The following is a 23,917-nucleotide window of genomic DNA, read 5'->3' as shown; positions in this document are numbered from 1 at the left end:
ACAGGAACCTAGTGGAATGTGGAGTCATTTTACCCACCAAATTCAGATTTGTATGTAAATATGAAATAAATATCTGTTTCATTTAAGTCACAGTTAATTTGAGTCTCTATGATACACTGAGGCTAAATCCCAACAACTACAAGTAGATTTAGTGCAAATAAACAAATGGGATATTTCTTGCTTACTTAAGTTTATAGATCAAAATTCATACCCCTTAGGTTTGTAACACATTATGGAAGTCACAAGGAAGGAGTGATGCTTGTGCAATAGGGGAGAAGTTTATTACAGAGTTCAAAGAGAAAGAACATTTAGACTGGGTTTTGTAGGATAAATAAGAGTTTGCTAGACAGAGAAGATAGGGCAATCCTAGCAAAGTGAATAGCTTGAACGAAGGAGTGAAGAGGAACTATACATGACTTGGGTGAGATGTCAACAATGTAGACAGCCTGAGGTGGGGAAGGGAGGAGGGGACAGAAAAACTTGGTTGATGCTCTACTGAATAAGGCTTTGTATGTACGCCATGTTAAGATTTTTTTTAAATGTTGCTGCTTGTTTCGTGTTTGATTTTTGTTTTCTCATAGATAATAATCTTTTTCTGAGTCAGGAAAATAATAGGATCAGAATCTTGATCTCTTTTAGAGAATAACTGGTTGTAGTTTGGACACTGTAAAACAGAGAAAAAGGCAGAAGCAGACAGAAAGCCCTCTAAGGAGGTGGTTGGCATAAAAGGCAGAAGAGAAGGAGTTGACTCAAGGCCATGAGAATGATAAAGGAAGGGGGTCAAAGAGGGATCATTTACTCTGGTTATGAATGTTCATATCTGCACAAAAGCTAGAAGCAACTTATCATTTCAAGGTAGGCATACACAAAGGATTTCTGTCCTTAAGGAGCTCATCCTCTGTAGGGAGTAAATTGGAAAGATTCAAATTAATCTGCTAGGCAAGACTTAAGCAAAAGTAGGGTCTTCTTCAAATCCACTCAATTTGTTTATTTATTCATTTAATTTTGTGGTCAAACCCTGGAGCCGCCCACCTTAAGTTCTAGTAACCAATTAATAGCTCTTTTTAAGCTATTAATTGATCTGAGGATGCTAAAGCTATAAGACAGAAAATCAGAATTACCGATTCATCTCTTCCTTGTTAGGGTCCCCTTCTGAGTCAGAAGAAGAAACCCCTGGAAAAATAAAAACAAGACACAAGATTGTTAAGAAGATAATTTCTTAAATTGGTTCCTAAACACGACATAAGATTTTTAAGATGATAATTTGTTTACCTGATTCCTAGATATCTGAATACCTACAGAATCTTAGAAATGAACTCAGTGATTCCCTACAGTAACACCCAACTTAACAAACGAGGAAACAGGCCCTAAGAAGTTGAAGTAATTGCTCAAGGTCACATGTCTAGTTAGTGCTAGTGTTCAAATTAACTGACTCAACTTCTTTTTTTTTTTTTCTTTTTTTCTTTTTTGAGAGAGTCTCACTCTGTCACCCAGGCTGGAGTGCAGTGGCGCCATCTCGGCTCACTGCAAGCTCCGCCTCCCAGGTTCACGCCATTCTCCTGCCTCAGCCTCCGGAGTAGCTGTGACCACAGGTGCCCGCCACCATGCCCGGCTAATTTTTTTTTGTATTTTCAGTAGAGACGGGGTTTCACCATGTTAGCCAGGATGGTCTCGATCTCCTGATCTCGTGATCTGCCTGTTTCGGCCTCCCAAAGTGCTGGGATTACAGATGTGAGCCACCGCGCTCGGCCACTGACCCAACTTCTAAGTGTTCTTGTATGTAAAGCACCTGCTGGTGCCTTTGGCCTAACAGAGCAGTATTTGCAGACATTCTCTGGTGTTCATAAGTCCTCTTGCTCTTGGCCTACACAGATTGAATATAAGAAGGGATTACACTGGATTCCAAACACTGTAGGTGTAGGTGGATCCTCTTCCGTTCAGTCTAATATTAACGAGTCATCCTTCATCGTGAGAGAGGGGGTGTTTAAAGTCTTTTTGCCACAAAGAAAAAACAAAAACAAAAACCCAGCAATTGAATCTCAGCACTGTTAGCAGAGCTTTGATCCTGGATTTACTTCTCAGGATAGTGCATTCCACGAAGATATAACACAGCTAAATCTGGAGGTATTTATTGGACTCCAAAAATGTGAGGATAAAAACACATACACATACAACACATTTCTATTCATGTATTTATTCAAAAAATGTTTACCAAATACTCACTATGTACTTGGTACTATGTAAGTACGTTGTACAAATACATATTGGAGATGTAAATAAGTCCTGGCCTTACAATCTAGTTGATAAATGGGCATCTATACCATAATAATATGTTTAAATGCTAAAACCAAGGCATACATAAAGTATTATTGGTTTTAAAAAAAAAGGTGCTAAAGAATGATCTGCAGACAAAATTCAGAGGATAAGATAAAATAGGAGCACAAATTTAGGTAGATACAAAGGAGCATAAGTTGATTTTTTTCACCTCAAATTAATCATATAAACTTGATGCCAATGTAAACGCCTTTCCAGTGTTCCCAAATGGTATCCATGCATCTACCCTTGACTCCCTGCAGTATATTCTCAAACAGCAGCCACAGTGACTGTTAAGTCAGATCGTCCAGGTGCAGTGACTCACACCTATAATCCCAGCACTTTGGGAGGCTGAGGTGGGCGGATCACTAGAGGTGAGGAGTTTGAGACCAGCCTGGCCAGTATGGTGAAACCCCGTCTCTACTAAAAATACAAAAATTAGCCAGGTGTGGTGGCACACGCTTGTAATCCCAGCTACTTGGGAGGCTGAGGCACGAGAATCATTTGAACCCAGGAGGCGGAAGTTGCAGTGGGCCGAGATTGTGTCACTGCACTCCAGCCCGGGCAGTAGAGTGAGACTCCGTCTAAAAAACAAAACAAAACAAAAAAACTAAGATCATGTTATGTCTTTGCTCAGAATGCTCCAGAACTTCTCATCTACCTCAGGGTCAAAACCAAAGTTCCTGCAATGACCTACAAGGACTTTTGTGGTCTGCTTACCTCCCTCCTTCCACTTCCACCCCGTTTTACCTTTCGACCTCATCTTCTGTTACTTTCTTGCTCACTCCACCCTGGCCACATTGGCTCATCCCTGTACCTTAAGACAAGCACACTCCTACCCTCAGGGCCACTGTACTTGCTGATTTTTCTGCCTAGAGTAAATTTCTCTCAAAGGACCTTGTGGCTCATTCCCCACCCCTCCACCTCCCACATTCACACATGCGCTATTCCCATCTCTTTTTCTTGCTTTTTATTTCTTTCACAGTGTTTATATAAACCTATCATATCATATATTTTATTTGTTTATCTTGTTTATTTTCTGTCTTTCCCATCATGTAATGTAAATCATCAGTAAATGAGCCTAAGCGTTTTTGTCTACTTGGTTCACTGCTGTATCCTCATTGTCTAGAATAGCGTGTGATAGAGGAGGCCCTCAATAACTATTTATTTAGTATAACTAAATGTCTTACTATTAAGTGTCATATACCTTCTATATAAATCTCAGCAGAAGTTGAATCTGTCCCATAGATGTTAGAAGCAAAGCAGGAATAGCGTCCTGTGTCCTCTTCAAAGGCTTCTGCAATGGTCAGTGAGTGCAGATTTCCTGCCTGGACGATGTGAATGTCTGGGGAATTTTCAAGCTCCTTGCCTTCACAGTACCACCTGCAGGGAAAAGAATATGGTCATTGGACATGACCCAAATGCGAGACAGTAACATTGACAGCTCCAGATATTCTCTTAAATGAGCTTCATTTAAAGTCAGAACCAACAACAAAAAACCCCCATCATTATAACATTATTTTTTTATAACAGTGAGAAGAGTTGGCAGTATTCAAACCGCATTGACACCACACTCAGGAAATTAGAAAGTAGCTTCAGTTAAGAATGGTACAACTGAGAAAACTGGTGAGAAAGCAGGAACAGCCAAGTACAAAGATCGGGGTCTTTGATGCGGAACTTGGCTTCTCCTAAAATGACTTTCTGATTCCTATCATATGCATTAAGTGCTACATTAGCTTATGTAGAGAGAATGTAAAAGATAATACAAGTTCGTAAAGTTGAGGACACTCATTTCTTTCTATTAAGTTTCATCTGACCTAACTAAATGAAAATTAATTTGTTCTGTTACTTGAACCATCAGAGTAAGGAGGAGGGGCCATATTCTCCCAGGAGTGGCCCAACTCTGGCAAATAACCCAAGTTAAATATGTTTCTATAGGTTACTATATTTTCTTTCAATTCTATATCCTTGAAGTTAGAAATTTATATTACAGCCTAGTTTTCTGGCCAAAGTTTACCAAAAATACTATATAAAATAATGTTTAAAATGTAGAGGTGCATAATAAGAGAAATGGACATTAAAATTAAATGGAAATTCCATTCTTCATGTAGAAGATTGGCAAAATTCTAAATGTTTGACCACTCTTATGCATTGCTAGTGTGAATGACATAAACCCTACGAAAGAAGTCTGCCAATACTGCCAGAATTACAGATGCAAATATCCTTGGACCCAACAATCCCACTTGTGGGAATCTTGTACAGATCCACTTGCATACGTACAAAATGACGAATGTATAGGCTACTCATTCAAACAGCAAAACATTGTAAACGATTCAGGCATTCATCCTTAGGGGACTGATGCTGCCACACAACGGAACGCTATGCTGCTCTAAAAAGAAGATGAGAATGATTACTGTGTACTAACATGGAAAGAATCCCAAGATATATAATTGAATTTTAACAGTAAGGTGCAAAAGAGTGCATATAGGGTGCTAGCCTTGTGTGAGAAATGGGGTTTACGGGTTGCATTATGTCGTCCTGCCATAGATATGTGGAAGTTCTACCCCACCCCCATACTTGTGAATATGACCTTACGGGGGACAAGAAATAAGATATGTTCATGTTGTTTGCATTTGCAGAAAGAAAATTGGAAAGAATAAAATGCAAATCATAAGCGGCTATTAGGGGCAAAGGGAAACAAGATGGATAAGGACAGATAGGAGTGAGATGGCTCAATGTACCTTTTTTTTGTTTGTTTGTTTTTTGAGATGGAGTCTCACTCTGTCACCCAGGCTGGAGTGCAATGGCGCGATCTCGGCTCACTGCAACCTCTGCCTCTTGGATTCAAGCGATTCTCCTGCCTCAGCCTCCCGAGTAGCTGGGATTGCAGGCGCCTGCAACCATGCCCAGCTAATTTTTGTATTTTTAATAGAGATGGGGTTTCGCCATTTAGGCCAGGTTGGTCTCGAACTCCTGACCTCATGATCCGCCCACTTCGGCCTCCCGAGGTGCTGGGATTACAGGTGTGAGCCACCACGCCTGGCCTGGCTCAATGTACCCTTTTACATTTTTTCATTTTTTGAAATAATAACTGTTAATCAATTTAATAAAAAGTAATTAACTGGGAGGTATAATAACTACTAAGTATCAAAAATTAAGTAGCCCTGGCAGTTGCTAATCTTTCCTGTAATTTAGATCTAACCACTCAGTGCTGAAATCCGTCTTCTCCCTCCTACCATTTATACAGCAAGATTCTTTTTTTTTTTTTTTTTTTTGAGACCGAGTCTCGCTCTGTCACCAGGTTAGAGTGTAGTGGTCCGAACTCTGCTCACCGCAACCTCCGCCTCCTGGGTTCAAGCGATTCTTCTGCCTCAGCCTCCTGAGTAGCAGGGACTACAGGTGCACACTGCACACCACCACGCCCAGCTAATTTTTGTATTTTTAGTAGAGACAGGGTTTCACCATGTTGACCAGAATGGTCTCGATCTCTTGACCTTGTGATCTACCCGCCTCAGCCTCCCAAAGTGCTGGGATTACAGGCATGAGCCACCACGCCCGGCCTTTTTTTTTTGGAGGGGGGGGAAAGGTCTCACTCTGTTGCCCTGAAGTGCAGTGGCATGATCATGGCTCACTCCAGCCTCAACCTCCCCGGACTCAGGTGATCCTCCCACCTCAGCCTTCCAAGTAGCTGGGAGCACAGGCACGTGCTGCCACACCTGGCTAATTTTTGTATTTTTAGTAGATATGGGTTTTGCTATGTTGCCCAGGCTGGTCTTGAACTCCTGGGCTCAAGCAATTCATCTGCCTTGGCCTTCCAAAGTGCTGGGATTATAGGAATGAGTCACCACACACATCTTGCCTTTAGGTGAAGGCAAGATTCTAAAGCACACTGAAAAAACTCACCTGTTCAACTACTTCCCAACAGTCAAGCTATTCTTTATTATTCCATGAATATGTCATGGTCACGCCCCAACATTCAAGTCTGCCCATGTTTTTTCTCTCTGAGATTCTCTTTTTCTGCCTTTCAGCTACTACAAATATTCTGCTCAGATATCACCTCCTCCACAAAGCTATATTTTGCTATCAATTCTGAATAATTGTTATGTTTTCTAACTTCACCTAAAAAAAAAAACATATACTATGTCATGCAAATACTTGATTACACACTCTTTTATTATTTTCATCAAACTTCTGCTCAGATATCACCTCCTCCACAAAGCTATATTTTACTATCAATTCTGAATAATTGTTATGTTTTCTAACTTCACCTAAAAAAAAAACATATACTATGTCATGCAAATACTTGATTACGCACTCTTTTATCATTTTCTATTTTGAAAATGTGTCCAGTTTCCTAGGTTGTAAATTCTTTGAAGGTAAAGACAGTGTCTTAGATGCTCTTGTAAGCATCCACAGTGCCTACCATAGTTTTCTATATACTCTCTCCTTTGGCCTTCTTATCCATCCTATAATTTCAATTATTACCTCTATTTGGGACAACATCCAAATTTGCCTTTCCAGCTCTGATTTCTGGACCACATCTCCCATCACTCTTCCCTTCACTACGTTCCAACCACATTGGTCTTTTGATTCTGTGAACACATAAGCTTTTCCCCACTTTGGAATTTTGGTACTTCCTGAAACCCTCCTCCCCCAGATCTTTACAAAGATAGGTCCTTCTCATGAGTCAGATCTCAGCTGAAATGTTGCCTTCTCAGAGAGGCCTTCCCTGACCCTCTTCCCAATATAGCCCCCTTATCCTCAGTCACTCTAGCACATTACCCTCTTTTGTTATCTTCATAACATTTATTACTATCTGAAATTGTCTTATATACTTGTTTATTTTGTTGTGGTTTGCTCCCTTCACTAGATTGCAGAGTGCACGAGAGGACCGTATTGGTCTTATTCACCACTACAATGCCAGCACCTACAATAGCGCCCTGGAACATGGTAGGAACTCAGAAAATAAGTGTTTGATGGGTTTGTCGAAAGATTGAATGATGGAAAAAAATTCATAGTCAATATTTTCTAAGTATTTGTTATTTACTTCATCAAGTTCTATGGCAACCTTTGATTTCTGTTGTGGCAGCAGCAGTACATAGAGCTGCTGAAATGGGTTCATAAATCTCCCAAAGCATAAAACTACCAAGACCACAAGGAGCTTGTACAAACAAATCCTCAGAGCGTGTGCAGCTCCAAATTCAAATACTGGATGTCCGATTAAACATGACATATGGATCACATATATTTATCTTTACTATCCTCCTGAAATGCCCCCAAAATGAGAATAAAATAATTTTTTAAAGGTACAAAACCATAAGGACAAAAAGAATGGAAGTGGAGACAATAGCAGACCTAAGACTTCAAAACGCTTGGAAGGGGGAAAGAAGGTTGAGGAGCCAGAAGATCTGAGAAATGTGGAAACCAAGTGCCCACTTGGGGATATTAGTGAAAGAAGAAGCCAATTTGTGCAGCAGAACCCCAGAAAGTTTTGGGATTTGGAGACACAAGGTTGCTGACAATGGGGGAAGAGATACAGAGCTTACAACAGGGAGGTTGGTTACAAATTTGGAAAATGAGCTTTTAGATCTCCCCACTAGGTCACCTCTCCTTTTCTGAGCCATTAGTGAATGTCCCAAAATGAAAGCTGAGTTGCAGGCTGAACCAGCAGCTGCTCCATGTTGGAGCAGGAGGAAGGGCTTCTAAAGGGATTTCTCTAGGGAGAAACATGGTCCTTATGGATCACCTAAGACTGCATGGGAGAGAATATTTAGGAGAAGTTACACAAATCTGTTGGCGAATTAAGACAAATTTGCAATAGAAAAACAGAACTAAGCGTTAAAAAAAAAAAAGTGTCATCCACTTTAAGGTCAAAATAAAGATTTGTATGAGCAAAGAAACATTCACTTTACCCTACCAGGCTTGGGAGTGAACAATACTTAGGTAGTAACAGGATGGTAAGCAGTTTTCTAAACCACAGTGTGATGATTATAATGAAGTGATAAAGAAAGGAGCAAGGGGAATGCTAGTGTAAGGGGTGCTAACCCTTCATCTTGCAGAATAGGAAGTCAGCAGAAATAGCTAACATCAGCAAACCAAGCAAGCAATAGCGGTAGAAGCATATCACAGTGGTTCTGAAGGTGTAGCTCACTTTCTGTGAAGACAGAACCAGTTTTATATAATACAAAGATATTATTTGCCTTTTCATTGTGTTAACATTTACACTGATGATGCAAAAGCCACTGTGGGTCTAACTGCTGGTGCTTTAGCAACACAAATTAAAGCACTGTTGCAAAACTGATTAGTGGTTATTGCATTTACCACCACACTTGCAGTTTAAAAAAAGAAAGAAGAAAGAAAAAGAGGCCAGGTGCGGTGGGTGGCTCACGCCTGTAATCCTAGCATTTTGGGAGGCTGAGGCGGGTGGATCACCTGAGGTCAGGAGTTCGAGACCAGCCTGACCAACATGGAAAAAACCCAACTCTACTAAAAATACAAAAATTAGCTAGGCGTGGTGGCGCACACCTGTAATCCCAGCTACTCAGGAGACTGAGGAAGGAGAATCGCTTGAACCCAGGAGGCACGGAGGTTGCAATGAGCCAAAATCGCGGCACTGCACTCTAGCCTGCACTACGTGAGAGAGACTCCATCACCAAAAAAAAAAAAAGAAAAAAGAAAGAAAAAGAAAAATTCCGTTTCACCAAAAAATGTCCTTGATGAAGCAGTAAAAATCATTACTTTTATTAATCTCCACCTTGAGACCATGTGTTCTTAATATTTGGGTGGTAAAATGAGAAGTATTAATAGCATAAGTATTAATAGCATAAAAATCTGTTGCATATGGAAGAACACTTGTGTGATGTTGACATTAAGGGTTGAACTAACTGCTTAATGCATGAAACAATATTTTAACTTGAAAGAACAAATGATAGACAAATTGTGGTTATTCAAACTTGGGTATTCAGCAGACATTTTCTCAAAAATGAAGGAAGTAAACCTGACATTTCAAGTAAAAAAAAACCTGACTGTATTTGTTGGAATGAAAAAATCTGAGGTTTCAAGGGAAAATTAGAAGTTTGGAAAACTTGTATCCTCCGCGGTAAGTTTATGGTTTTCCAATACTTAAATAATTTTTTATGAAATCAGTGATGATATTAACAAATGTGATTTTAAAATATTATATAATAAAATGTATCACCTTTTGGAAGATCTGCATTACTCATTTTCCTGATGACCAATGCGTGATATTATCCATTCAAAGTTCAAGACAGACCAGTAAGTTTCAGTACAGCAGAGTACAAAAGTTTATTGGTGTGGTTTCAGATTTCACATTGCAACGAATCTTTCAAAAACGACTGCTAGTTAATTTTAATATAGTATCAAACAAGAATAGCCACAATTTCCTGAAAAGACTATTAAAATACTCCTCCTGTTTCTGACTACAAAACTGTGTAAGGTTGGATTTTTAAAAATTTACTTCAACCCAAACAACATAATACAACAAACTGGATGCAGAAGCCAATGTGAGGATCCAGCTGTCTTCCATTAAACCAGATATTAAAGAGATAGGCAAACATTGAAAAACAATGCTACTCTTCTCACTAAATGGTTTTTTGTTCGTTTTGGAAAATGCAGTTATTTTTTATAACATTTTTTGTTAACACGTTTATTATTACTATTTAAAAATGAATAAACAAATATTTAAAATATTTTTTCAGTTTTAAATTCTAATATGATAAATAAATAAAATATTACAATTCACATAAAACCTCCTTTGGGCCTCATTGATTTTTAAGATTGTAAAGGGATCCTGAGAACAAAAAGTTTGAACCACTGTCATGTTATTTAGAAGCTAGCGGTAAATAAACAGAAAATTGCAAAAAAGTGTTGAAAATGGTCTGTTCTTTAATAACATTTGGCTTTTAAAGCAATGTAACTCTATTAATTTGATAAAACAAATATCAATAGCTATTTCAAAACTAATACTTTCCATTATACAAACATTATAGGATTATTTAAATTCTTTAGAGAACATTTCTCGTCCTTACCAAAATGAGAGTGGAAACATCTATGAGCAATTGGATAGCCAGAAGGAGATAAATGGAATGATTCAAATGCCCAAACTCTCTGTCAGAAGTGTTTTTGTCCTTACTCAGATGGCCAGGATGGCCTCAGCAGGCCTAAAAAAACAATCCGTAACCGTCACTCTGACTTTAACAGCATGACCCACTCAGAAATTAGGCAGGGATCAGGCTGGCTTCTGAAAAGGTATTAAATTTACCCAGCTATGCTGAAGACTTTTGAGGGTCAGGGGGAACCATACTCTTAAACCTCCATCCATGTTAGGGAATGCTTTCATAGAAATGGCCTGACTGGCAGCATGTTTTTAGAACGCCAAATCCTCATAACACTTACAGAATGGCAGTAGATGCCAGGCATGATTCATGGCTCAATAGAAATGAGTCAATGATCGGGATAAATAGGGCAGGTCCAGATGGTTAAAGAAAAGGACCCACCTTTCATGCACAAGGATGGCTTGCCAGATCTGCTCATTTGGCTAGCTAGCAAGCCTAGGAAGAAAGAAGGAAGACACTGAAGAGACACAATTTTCAGATTTAACTGGACTTTTGACTGCGTGTCACCATTCTGCTGTGAGGTTACTATTTCTTCTAAAATATGGCTTGGATAAATATTATGACTCATTGTTTTAGCACATTAACAACTTCTAAACGTAATTTGAATGTGTTATTCTGACTCACCAGTAATAACGCTTGTTAAAAGAATGATTACTCAGAGTCTTTCTTTAACCATGCCCCAGCCCTTCCAAAGTCTCTATCCCAACTTCTGTTATTCCCTCTCCTAACACCCTGTTCTTTTCCTTTCTGGAACCTTTATATATTTTATAATTATATATTTATTTGTAGTTTTATTTGTTTTAATGTTTCACTTCCTTACTGGACAATAAACACAAGGGCAGAAATTATCTCGTTTGTTTTGTTTACCTCTGTCTATCTCACACCTAGCACAGTGTATGGTACGTTTCAGCTGCTCAAAACATATTTGTTGTATGAATGTTAACTGAATGAACTCAGTTAGGGTCATTATAGCCTCAAGTTTTTTTCGTTTTCATTTTTTCAAGAAGGCCTGGGCACTAGAAAAGGACTTTCCTTTAATTGTCTTTGCCCAGCTTCATTTAACAATGCTTGACCTCTTAAGTGAAGAATGTGGGGCCTAAAACACAGCCAAAAAGTAGTACATTTACTTACTCACATTTCCAGCTCTTTCCAAGCATCAAAGCAACTCTTCTTCATATACAGAGTGCAACTGGAGTATATTGGACAATAAGATAATAATAGACGTCTAAAAAAGTTATGTTGAATTTTGTGACACAATTTGTATGTCCTGTTTGACTGCTACTGAGTTAGTAAACTTAAGTCTTCATGTCCATGTTCCACTCATGGGAGGGTATGGTGTAAGCGGGAGGATATGTCTATGTTTTAAGTGTTCTTAAAATTTATTGAGTTCTGGCCGGTCATGGTGGCTCACGCCTGTAATCCCAGCACTTTGGGAGGCTGAGGCAGGCAGATCACTTGAGGTCAGGAGTTCGAGACCAGCCTGGCCAGCATGGTGAAATCCCCATCTCTACTAAAAATACAAAAATTAGCCAGGCGTGGTAGTGCATGCCTGTAATCCCAGCTACTCGGGAGGCTGAGGTGCGAGAATCACTTGAACCCGAGAGACAAAGGTTGTCGTGAGCCAAGATGGCGCCACTGGACTCCAGCCTAGGTGAAGGAGTGAGACTCTGTCTCAGAAAATAAATAAATAAAACAAAGTAAAATAAAACAATTTATTGAGTTATTCCAGGCAGAAACTTCTTGGTAACTTAAGAAAAGCATAAATAGGTAGTGGCTAATACCAAGACATTAATACCACCCCTTACCACATATCCTATTTTAGATATAACAAAACAGAGGATGAATAAATGTGAAGATGAAAATAGTTCCTAAAATAGTTTTTTTTAAACGTTAAATTACTTTGAGGAGGGGTGACTAGAAAATTTTTATTGTCTCCTTCTAGAAATCTTTCTTTTTCTTTGTCTCATAGTACTTATTACTAAATTGCTATGTAATTTACTTATTTATTAAATATAATATTTATCTGTTCTCCTTCACCTCATCTAGAATGTAATATGGCAGGAAACTTTGCTTTACCTACTGATGAATCCCAAGTATCTGGAATAGTCCCTGATAGTAGTGAGACTAGTAGGGAGTGCTGAATGAATTGTTATTGAATGAATGAACAAATGAACATCTTGAATTTTTTAGTTTTGTTGTTATTGTTAATTCAATGTACTTGAAGTTTTGCATGTTACATAGTTTGAAGAATGGTTTCTTCCCTTCCTCTGTTTACTATGTTAGCTCTTTCTTTTAGAGTAAATTATTCTATTTGTTCAATTTAGAGCCTCTCATGGTGTTGACTTCTTAGCTTTTTGAAAATCTTGCTTTTTTGTGGGGGTTGGCTCTGATTACAGAGGGATATTTTTAGTGATTGCTGGGGAGGAGCACTGTAATTTCAGGTAGGCATGTACTGTGTACCAGTAGCTCCTCAGTCCTCCCGCCTATCTGGGACGCTGCCCTGCTTGTCCAGCACACATTTGCTGCTCTGGCTTCTGTATAAATTGGCAGTGCTTGTGGCTCAAGCAGGGGAAGCAGGAGGCACTGACCTACACAGCTGCTCTGAATGTAGCTCCCAGATTAATCACCCTGACCGCCCTGGGCCCTCTCTCACTTATTGTATCTTTTGCCCCTGAGCCTGGAGCATGTCCAGAGAGCTCCTTACTCTGCAACAGTCTTCTCTAGGATATAATTTGGGCTTTGGGTTCTCTTGTCAATCAGGTTCCATCTGCTTAGAGGCAGATTTACCATGAAGCCAGTGAAGCTTCAGGGTTCCTCACCTACCCTTCCAAAGCCCTATACCTAATTGCATATTTACAATTTGTATTATTTATCTTAAAGGGGACTTCCCAAACTGTGTACACTTCTGGGCCCACAAAACTTGACTCTCTTCCATCTATATGCTTTCTACTTTTGAGAAATTTGTTAAAATTTCAGGTCTATAGGCTGGGCACGGTGGCTCATGCCTGTAATCCCAGCACTTTGGGAGGCTGAGGCAAGTGGATCACGTGAGGTCAGGAGTTCGAGACCAGCCTGGCCAAGATGGCAGAACCCTGTCTCTACTAAAAATACAAAAATTAGCCAGGTATGATGGCAGGCGCTTATAATCCCAGCTACTACAGAGGCTGAGGCAGGAGAATCGCTTGAACCAAGAAGGTGGAGGCTACAGTGAGCTAAGATCATGCCACTGCACTGCAGCCTGGGCGACAGAGCAAGACTCCATCTTAAAAGAAAAAAAAAAAAATCAGGTGTACACATGGCATTCTATATGGTTTTCCAGTTAGGTTTTGGGGTGTTGGAAGAGAAGATAGGCCCATATGCTCAGTCTACCATTTTGGGAAGATGATGCCCTTTTCACTGCTAAACTACTTCTAATTTACCTTCGGTGCCCATCACCCTCTCAAACTGCCCTTACTGAGGTCATTATGGCCTCCATGTTATTAAATCAAATGATACTTTTCAATTTTCATCTTACTTGATCTCTAATTAGTATTCACTGTAGTCAACTATTTAATCCCTCTTGCAGCAACTCTTCTTTTTTATGACTGCCCTATATCCCCCCTACCATTTGGGATGTTCCTTGCCAATTTCCTTTAGGGGATTTTTGTCATCTACCCAAACTTTAAATCTTGGCATTCCTTTGCAGTATGGTCTGGACAGGAGTGATACTCGAAGTAATTAACTGTTGATTCAGAATGGATGCCACTACCAATCAGAAAGATGTAAACCATAACCAGCCTCACGGGCTATACCAGTTGTACTAACTAAATATCACACTTAGAGCTTGGGGCCAATTATCTTCTGACAAAAATATGAGAAAGAAAATTGAGGCAAATTTTGTACTTGAACAAAAATGCAAAATCCTTTTTAAAATTAGCAAACCAAATCTTGAAATATATAAAAAGATAGTGGATTATGACAAAATTGTGTTTATCCAAAGAATTCAAGGTTGACTTACCATTATAAAATCAATATTCTTTACCATACTAACAGAGTAAAGGGGAAAAACACATGATAATCTCAATAAATGCAGAAAAAGTGCTTGAAAAGACTCGACATCCATTCATGGTTTTTAAAAATCTTAGTATTTTTAGACATCAGAACTTACAACAAAATCCTATAGAATATGTTATTATAGAACTAGAAAGCATTCTCTTCAAGATCAGAAATAAGACTAGAGCATGTATTGAACAGGACAAGACACTTCTGTTCAACATTGTACCAAAGGATTCAGTCAGCTCAAAATAGCAAAAGTAATGAAATATGAAATAGAGGATTATAAAGGAAGAACACATCCAAAAATCTATAGATAGATCTCCATAAATTTAGTGGTTGTTGAGTGAGGAAAAGTCCTCCAAAGGAGAATTGTTTAATGAATTTAACAAGGTTATAGAAGTTGATTGTATTTCTATTATATAACAAACATAGAAAGTAATTTTTAACAAAGATACCATTAATAATAGCATTAAAAATAATAATAATAATAGCATTAAAAATGAGATGCCTATGAATAAAGCTAACCAAGGATTTATAAAATCCCAAGAAAAGATTACAAATCTTTTTTGAAAGAAATTAAAGAATACTGTCTATGAAGGCAGGCATAGTGGCTCACACCTGTAGTCCCTGCTACTCAGGACAACCAGGCGGGAGGATCACCTGAATCTGGGAGTTCAAGGTTACAGTAAGCTATCACTGTGCCACTGCACTCCATCCTGGGTGACAGAAATTAAAGAATACCTTTGAAAACTGAGAAATATACTATGTCCTTAACTATGAAAGCTCAGTATTTTAAAGATGTCAACTGCCCCTAAATCGATCTACAGATTCAATGCAATTCCAAAAATCTTATTAGTGGCTTTTTTTTTTTTTTTTTTTGACACAGTCTCGATCTGTTGCCTAGGCTGGAGTGCACTGACACAATCTCGGCTCACTGCAACCCCCACCTCCTGAGTTCAAGCGATTCTCTTGCCTCAGCCTCCCAAGTAGCTGAGACTACAGGCGCCTGCCACCACGCCTGGCTAATTATTGTATTTTCAATAGAGATGGGTTTTCACCATGTTGGCCAGGCTAGTCTCGAACTCCTGACCTCAACTGATCCACCTGCCTCAGCCTCCCAAAGTGCTGGGACTACAAGCGTGAGCCACTGTGCCCGGACTAGATTTTAAAACTTGATAAAAGGATTCCAAAATTTATATTAGAGGGCAAAAGAGCAAGAAGAGCCGAACATCCTTAAAATGAAAAAGTTGGAAACCAAGAGCTGTGAAAAGCCTATTATAATGAGATAAATAAACCACAGGAAAATAAGAGAAAGTCCATACGTTTAAGAATTTCAATTTATGATGAACTGACACTATAGATCAGTGGGGAAAAGATGTACTTTTCCATTAACTGGTGCTAGAATAATTAGCTATTCAATCTTAAAAAATGAAAATGGGTTCCCTGCTTTACATCATACACAAAAATCAACTTTAAGTGAATTAAAAACTTAAATGTGAAAGACAAAATTATAAAATTTTTGGAAGACAAAATACAAGAATATCTTTATGACTTTGAGGTTAGGAAGAATTTCTTAAACTAGATGCAAACTACAAAAACCAAAATCATAAAGGAAAAAATTAATTAATTTGGAGCTAAAGTTAAGAATATCTAATTATCTAAAGATAAATTAAAATAAAATAAAAATAAAAAGAGAAAATAGAAAGATAAATGAAACCAGAAGAGGATATTTTCATAACATGTTATATGACTAGTATCCAGGACATTGTCCTTTTTTTTTTCTTTTTTTGAGAGGGAGTTTCACTCTTTTCCCCCAGGTTGGAGTGCAATGGCACAATCTCAGCTCACTGTAACCTCCACCTCCTGGGTTCAAGCGATTCTCCTGCCTCAGCCTCCCGAGTAGCTGGGATTATAGGCGCCTGCCACCACGCCTGGCTAATTATTGTATTTTTAGTAGAGACGGGGTTTCACCATGTTGGCCAGGCTAGTCTCGAACTCCTGACCTCAGGTGATCCACCTGCCTTGGCCTCCCAAAGTGTTGGGATTACAGGCATGAGCCACCGCGCCCAGTCTATCCAGGATATTTTAAAAGTTTTGTAAACCAATAAGAAAAGAACAAACAATCCAATAGAAAAATGAGTGAAAGATGTAAACAGGCCCTTCATAAAATATGAGCCCTGAAAGGTCAATAAACAAAAAAATTTCAGCCTCATTTGTAACTGTGGAAATGAAAATCAAAACCACTTGAGTGGTACTTCATACCCATCAGACTGGCAAAAATTTAAAAGTCTGGTATAGGTTGAGTGTCCCAAATCCAAAAATATGTAATCCAAAATGCTACAAAAATTTAAAATTTTCTGAGTGCTGACAACACTCAAAGGAAATGTTTATTAGAGCCATTCAGATTTGAAATTCTCAGATTTGGGATGCTCAACCAGTAAGTATAATGCAAATATTCCGAAATTCAATAAAAATTGAAATTTGAAACACTTCTGGTCTCAAACAATAATATCAATATTGGCAATGATGTAGAACAACCAAAACTCTTACACAATGTCAGTGGGAATGTAAATCAAAACAATTCCTTTGCAAAACAATTTGGTATTATCATAAAGTTTAAGTTATACATAGTCTGCCAGCAATTTTATGCCCAACACACTCATTCACCAGGAAGAACTTGTGTACCAGTAAAGTATATTAGAATGTTTGTAATGACATTGTGCATATTAGGAAAAATCCTGTAAACAACCCAAATGTACATCAATAATATAGTATTCTAGCCATACAGTAAAAGACTACATAGCAATGAAAACAAGTGATTTAGAGTTGCGTGTAACATGGATATACTTTTTAAAGAAAAAAATTCAAGTAGTAGAAGAAAATAGACATTCTGATTTCACTTGTATCAAAGTTTTAAAACATGTTAAAGTTACTAATATTATTTTTAAATACCTTTTCATTATGAAAACCTTCAAACATACATAGAGAGACTAGAACAATGTACCCCTTTGCACACATTGCTTAGCTTCAACAAATTATCAGCAGTTTGTTAGAACACAGACGGCTGAGCCTCTTCTCTAGACATCCTGATTCAGTGGGTCCGAGATGTGGCCTGTGAATTTACCTGTCCATCAATGTCGCAGGTGAAGCTAACGCTGCTGGTCCACGGACCCACTTTGAGTAGTCTGCTCTAGGAGGCTTTTAGAATCTGACCTCTTGGAACTAGTTTAAGGCACATTTTAAAAAGAGAGAGAGAGAGAAAATCTGGCCTCTAGTCTCTCTCTATACTTATCTCAAACCATTTCCTCCTCACTCTTTAAGATTTAGTGACATCAAGACATAATTTGTTTCTTCAATTTCTTAAACTCACCAATTACCTTGCTGCCTCAAGGGCTTCACATTTTCTATTCCCTAAGCCTGCACCACTTTTCCCCACAGCCTACTTTGCCAGGCTAACTCTTAGCTGTCCTTTATGTCTCAGCCTTAATATCGCTTTTCAAGAAAACCTTCACAACCCACAAGGTTTGGTCCCTTTGCTATATGCTCCCTCCTTTATAACATTTATCATAATTGTAATCATATAGACAGTTACGGAATTTGTGTTTATTATCTGTGTTCCTTACTATACTCTATGCTGCATGAAGGCAGGGAATTTGTCTGTCTTGTTTGCTGCTTTAACCTTAGTGTCTACAACAGTATGTGGCACATAAATAGGCACTTAATATTTGTTGGATGAATGAATGAATGAAGGTATCTAGATTTTTCCAAAAAGTAGAAAGAAAAAGCCTGTAAATAGTGTAATATGAAATTAAGATATGCTTTTTATTTATAACTGTTTTGCTTCCTACACTACTTGTAAACAAATGACTGGAAGCAGCAATAACAAAACTTAACAGCCATAGCAGGCATCAATATCTATAAAAGGTCAATTTGTGCTGCCTCGAAAGGTTGTGTACAAGCAAACATAGAGTTACCCAGCTGTACATTCCTGGGGAAAGAATTTGGAGCTGGGATACAAGAAAGGATCACGGCCATTTGCTGTGAATTCTCACAGACTCTTTCATCTCTGGGTAATACATGAACGTATTTCATTTTCTAAGACAATTCCTCCAATGAAGCTATGTCCAAGAAAGATTAACAGGCTTGCAAAACACACTAGCTTCAGTGATACAGGATTCCATCCTTCTTATACAACAATTTCTACCCAGTTAACTTGGAAATCAACAATATAAGCAAAATAATTTTTCAACTTGTTAAACTAGGGTTACAAGAACTTGGGCAAAATACTGATTATATAATACATAGGAGCACATAGGTTAGGCTTCAGTTGCCCAGTATACTTATTATATTTTCTTGCTAAGATAGCAAAAAAGAATACTATCCTTATTGACTGTGGTGTTCCTCTTCAGCAAACCAAAATGTCTCATTACTTTGTTATTTTAATATATTTTTTAAGGAAATCCTCTGAATCAAAATCTGTTTTCCTGGGTCCTGTGGAGATGCCTCAAGAGTTTCAGTGGCGAACAAACAGGTAGGGCTCCAGGCGTCTCTATTCCACCCCTCTTCAAAACCCAATAGCACTACTTTATCTTAAAAAATGTATGTGTCCCAGGCTGGGCACGGTGGCTCACACCTGTAATCCCAGCACTTTGGGAGGCTGAAGCAGGCAGATCACGAGGTCAGGAGTTCAAGACCAATCTGACCAACATGGTGAAACCCCATCTCTACTAAAAATACAAAAATTAGCCGAGCATGGTGGCATGCGCCTATAATCCCAGCTACTCAGGAAGCTGAGGCAGGAGAATTACTTGAACCCAGGAGGTGGAGGTTGCAGTGAGCCAAGATCATGCCACTGCACTCCAGCCTGGGTGACAGAGTGAGACTCCATCTCAAAAAAAAAAAAAAAAAAAAAAAGAGAGAGAGAGAGAAAAAAGATATATGTGTCCCAGGTCGGGGGGTGGTAGCTCACACCTGCAATCCCAGCACTTTGGGAGGGCAAGGCAGGTGGATCACCTGAGGTCAGGAGTTCGAGATCAGCCTGACCAACATGGTGAAACCCCATCTTTACTGAAAATACAAAAAAATTAGCTGGGTGTGGTGGCAGGCACCTGTAATCCCAGTTACTTGGGAGGCTGAGGCAGGGGAACTGCTTGAACGCAGGAGGCAGAGGTTGCAGTGAGCCAAGATCTGGCCATTGCACTCCAGCCTGAGTGACAGAGAGAGAGATTCTGTGTCAAAAACACTACTCCACTCTAGCACTGGACTGAACCAACTAGAAGTTGGTTCCAAGTGTTACTTGTGTTTACAGTTCCTTTGTAAGTACAGAGATATTGTGACAAGCTTTTCTCAGTGTCCAGGGTATTCCTTGGAATGTTTCTAGTTCCACTACTCTCTCATCTGACTTTCAGTCCTGCATTTCTGCCTGAATGTTGGAAATGGTCCATCTGTCGCCTCAGACTCAAATTCCCATCGACCTCCTCCACAAACCAGCCACTTATTCCCTTGCCTCCATCCTTACTGGAGACCTCATCTTTCTCTTAAGTGTCCAGGTCCACAAACTTGTGGAGTAAATTTTGTATACCTGTCCTCCCTCTGTGGTGTGTCACCAAGTTCAGCTTGATTTCTTTTCTTCTAAACATTGCTCGCTGACATCTTTCCTCCTCGTTCCTACCACACCCACCCGAGTCCCACCAGAGCATCAGATGCCTGGGATACCTTCCGCAGCTTCCTAAGTGGCTTCATGGCTTCATTTTTTCCAGATGTGACTTATTCTTCCAGATTAATTCTTCTTAAATCCTCCCTTTCATCTTGTTACTTCCCCATACACAACCTTAAATGGTTTCCAGTTTGTTTTGAAACCAAGTCTGAACTACTCTGCTTTGCTTTCAAGGTTCTTCAAAGTCATCTGACTCTACTGTCCTTTCCAGTTTGGTCAGTGTCCTCCCTGCCATATAAAAAATCTTATTATAATTAGAGTGCCTGTGCCCTTCCATAACATGTTGAAGTGACCTGGCCTGAAAGGACCCATTCCTTCCACCTACCTCTTCAACCTTATCTCTAATCTTTCTTACCTTTACTCTGTGTTCTTGACATAGATGAGTACTTATGGTTCCCTGATAACACTTGCCTCGGGAGCTTTGCACTTGCTTTCCCCTCTACGCTTGGCATCCTCTACCTCCTGAGTTAACGCTTCCTTTATCATGTGCTCCAGGCTAAGCAACTCATATACTCCTTTAAACCACCACTGCCTCCTCTACAGACTCCTGTCATAGCCCTTATTATGTAATACTGCAGTGATTGATTTGTTTGCTGTCTGCCTGATTCCTAGCTATTAGACTGTGAGCCACCCTCTCAGAAGACTTTAGATTTGGTTTCAAAACAAGATTCCTGACCTCCACTAGCTCACAACTGGGAGTTTTGTACTCCCAGTGAATCACTTTAGTAACTCAATTGGTATTTGTTGAATGAGTAAATAAGAAACTTTCTACCTAAATTTTCACTATTCAAAGTTCAAGTAAAATCCTCCTACATCTCTGAAGACTTCTTTGACTTTTCTAGTCCTTTGCTCCTTCTGTGACACCTGACACTACTTAAAGTTTGTACTATAAAAATTAGGATTATTTCTTTAACTGTATCGCAAGTTCGTTGAAGGCAGGGATGCATATTTATATTGTGTCTGTCATTGCATTGATCACAGTGCTGAGCACACAGTAAAAACTAAATAAATACATATTTGCTTTCTGATTGGAGTTATATAAATTCTGTGCTTAGGAAAATGACAGCTACTAGTCTACTTGGAAAATTCTAATTCTGTTCTTAATCTAATTGCAGTCATAAAATTAAGTACTAATTCATTCAGAAAATATTTAGCATGTACCTACTAATTTCCTAGCATCGAACCAGTGGTTAGGATACAGGTATGAATGCTGTCAGTAAAGAAATTCTTCCCAGGAAAAATTAGCATTGCTACATGGAAACTGTGTACATTTCTTTCACTTTTAAATTCGAAGATTTGTAAATTTTTAGTTGGCTGATTAAACGGTTTCTGAGTGGCCACCACATTACTTTGCTTTGTGGGGAATGTCTTCCTAATTGATATTTCTTAGTAGTGAATTGAATTCATTCTTGTATCTGAGATTGTCATGGCTGAAAAATGGGTAGGATGAGACCTGAATGATCTGGTCTAATTTTTGTTTTATAATCAATCTATGTTCAGAAAACTAATGGATTGGACAGGACTAATCTAAGTTTTGTGTGTATCACAACTGGAGTCCTCACCAGCTTACTTAGACTGACCAGATGCCACTGAGTGGTAGCTGTCATGGGGGCTGTGATGACATCTCACTAGCATTACCGACCAGAGTCTCCGGGAGTATCATCAGGCACGTTCAGAGCAGAAGGGCAGACACTGCCCTGTGGTTTTCAGTTCCAACCCTTTGCTACGTCTTAGGCCAAAGGTCTCACTTCTGATTTAAATCTAAGTTGAGTTTCTTGTTTTCCTGTTTCCTTATCCACTAGCTTATTCAACATTTCTGAGTGGCTACTATGAGCCCAAACTGTGCTTGGTGCTCAAGACACGAAGGTAAAAACAACAGAACCCCTGCCCTCAAGGAGGTCAGTGGGATAACCTAATAGTCAAATGTATCTGCCATTGTAGAGATAAATTTGACATTGCCTTATGTTGCCTTTGAAAAGCAAAAATCAATATATGAATATGTCTTTGAGCCAGAATCCCTTGAATTAATATGCATGTATAAATAAAAATGCTATTATTAACACTACTATTGTCCTATAATATGAATATTATGAAATAAAAAGATGATGCCCTATTTACATACAGAGAATAAATGTTAAATAGTAATGAAATCATTTTCTAGTAATAATCAGGTAGTTACAAACACAAAGTAACTCTTGTAAGACTCTAAATTCCAGGAATTCTCTACAAAAGTAATCCACTTCAACCATATTGTTCACATGTTATTCCATTATAAAATCAAAGGTAGGACATGTTACTCTGGGGGCTAAGGCTGGTTCCAGGTTTTGTGGGACCTGAAGCTCATAAATGTGGAAGGGCTCCTTTAAAAAGTAAAATAAAATTAGAATATGCAAAATCAGGCATAGCCTAGGCAAGCGAGAACTCCTGAAACTTATACTGCATTTGCCTCACAGAAAAGCTGACCATGGTAGGCAAATAAAAGATGAATATCCTCTTTATCCATCAGTCATAGTGTTCATGAAGCTGACATTGAAAGTTTATAATACATTTAATACATGTATAATGAATCTTTAAATTGACTTTACCCTCAGCCCAATTCTGTCGGTGTTTATGCTGTTATTTGGGTTTCTTTAAAGTTTAAAAAAATATTGCAGGTATTCATTGCATAGAGACCATTTTTAGGCTATAGCCCCGCACTGTCCAATATTGTAGTCATTAGACACATGCAGTTATTGGGCGCTTGAAATGTGGTTCGTGCAACTAAATAACTGAATTTTTAATTATATTTATTTATTTATTTATTTACTGAAGGAGTCTCGCTCAGTCGCCCACGCTGGAGTACAGTGGCGCGATCTCGGCTCACTGCAAGCTCCGCCTCCCGGGTTCACGCCATTCTCCTGCCTCCGCCTCCCGAGTAGCTGGGACAACAGGCGCCCGCCACCTCGCCGGGCTAATTTTTTTTTTGTATTTTCGGTAGAGACGGGGTTTCACCGTGTTAGCCAGGATGGTCTCGATCTCCTGACTTTGTGATCTGCCCGCCTTGGCCTCCCAAAGTGCTGGGATCACAGGCCTGAGCCTCCGCTCCTGGCCTGATTTATTTATTTTGAGATGAAGCCTCGATCTATAGCCCAGGCTGGAATACGGTGGTGCGATCCCGGCTCACTACAACCTCTACCTCCCAGGTTTAAGAAATTCCCTCTGCCTCAGCCTCCTGAGTAGTTGGCATTACAGATGCCTGTTACCACACCCGGCTAATTTTTTTGTATTTTTAGTAGAGATGGGGTTTCGCCCTGTTGGCCAGGCTGGTCTCAAACTCCTGACCTCAAGTGATCTGCCCACCTCGGCCTTCCAAAGTGCTGGGATTATACGCGTGAGCCACTGCGCCCAGGCAAAATGAAGGCTGTATTCCCTAGGAAAATTTAACATCCAAATTGAAATATGCTGTCAGTGTAGAATTCACGCTGGATTTCAAATCCCTGGTATAATAAAAATAATGTAAAATAATAATTTTTACACTGGTTACATGTTGAATGATAATGTTTTTATTTTTATTTTATTTATTTATTTATTTATTTATTTATTTATTTATTTATTTATTTATTTATTTTTGAGACAGAGTTTCGCTCTTGTTGCCCAGGCTGGAGTGCAGTGGTGCGATCTCGGCTCACCACAACCTCTGTCTCCTGGGTTCAAGCTATTCTCCTGCCTTAGCCTCTCG

The 23,917-nt window shown here is 39.0% G+C and overlaps 1 protein-coding gene across 6 annotated transcripts in view; it reads right to left on the bottom strand.

Moving 5' to 3' along the window:
- The window catches only part of MYPN (myopalladin), a 120,945-nt gene that overhangs the window by 80,343 nt on the left and 16,685 nt on the right, over nucleotides 1-23,917 (bottom strand). For 5 of the 6 annotated variants that reach the window (XM_011994082.1, XM_011994081.1, XM_011994084.1 and 2 more), the window contains 2 exons: nucleotides 3,521-3,696; nucleotides 1,122-1,173 (listed from right to left, as the gene is read on the bottom strand). In XM_011994082.1, coding sequence (XP_011849472.1) covers nucleotides 1,122-1,173; nucleotides 3,521-3,696 — 228 coding nt within the window. Of the gene's footprint in view, nucleotides 1-1,121; nucleotides 1,174-3,520; nucleotides 3,697-10,361; nucleotides 10,494-10,829; nucleotides 10,884-11,583; nucleotides 11,638-23,917 lie in introns of all 6 variants that reach the window. The other variant, XM_011994085.1, reaches the window with a different exon arrangement.

Source organism: Mandrillus leucophaeus, unplaced genomic scaffold (genome assembly GCF_000951045.1).
Source record: "Mandrillus leucophaeus isolate KB7577 unplaced genomic scaffold, Mleu.le_1.0 Scaffold441, whole genome shotgun sequence".
NCBI lineage: Eukaryota > Metazoa > Chordata > Mammalia > Primates > Cercopithecidae > Mandrillus > Mandrillus leucophaeus.
Note: the sequence above shows the minus strand (reverse complement) of the source record. Positions and strands in the feature narration are given on the sequence as shown.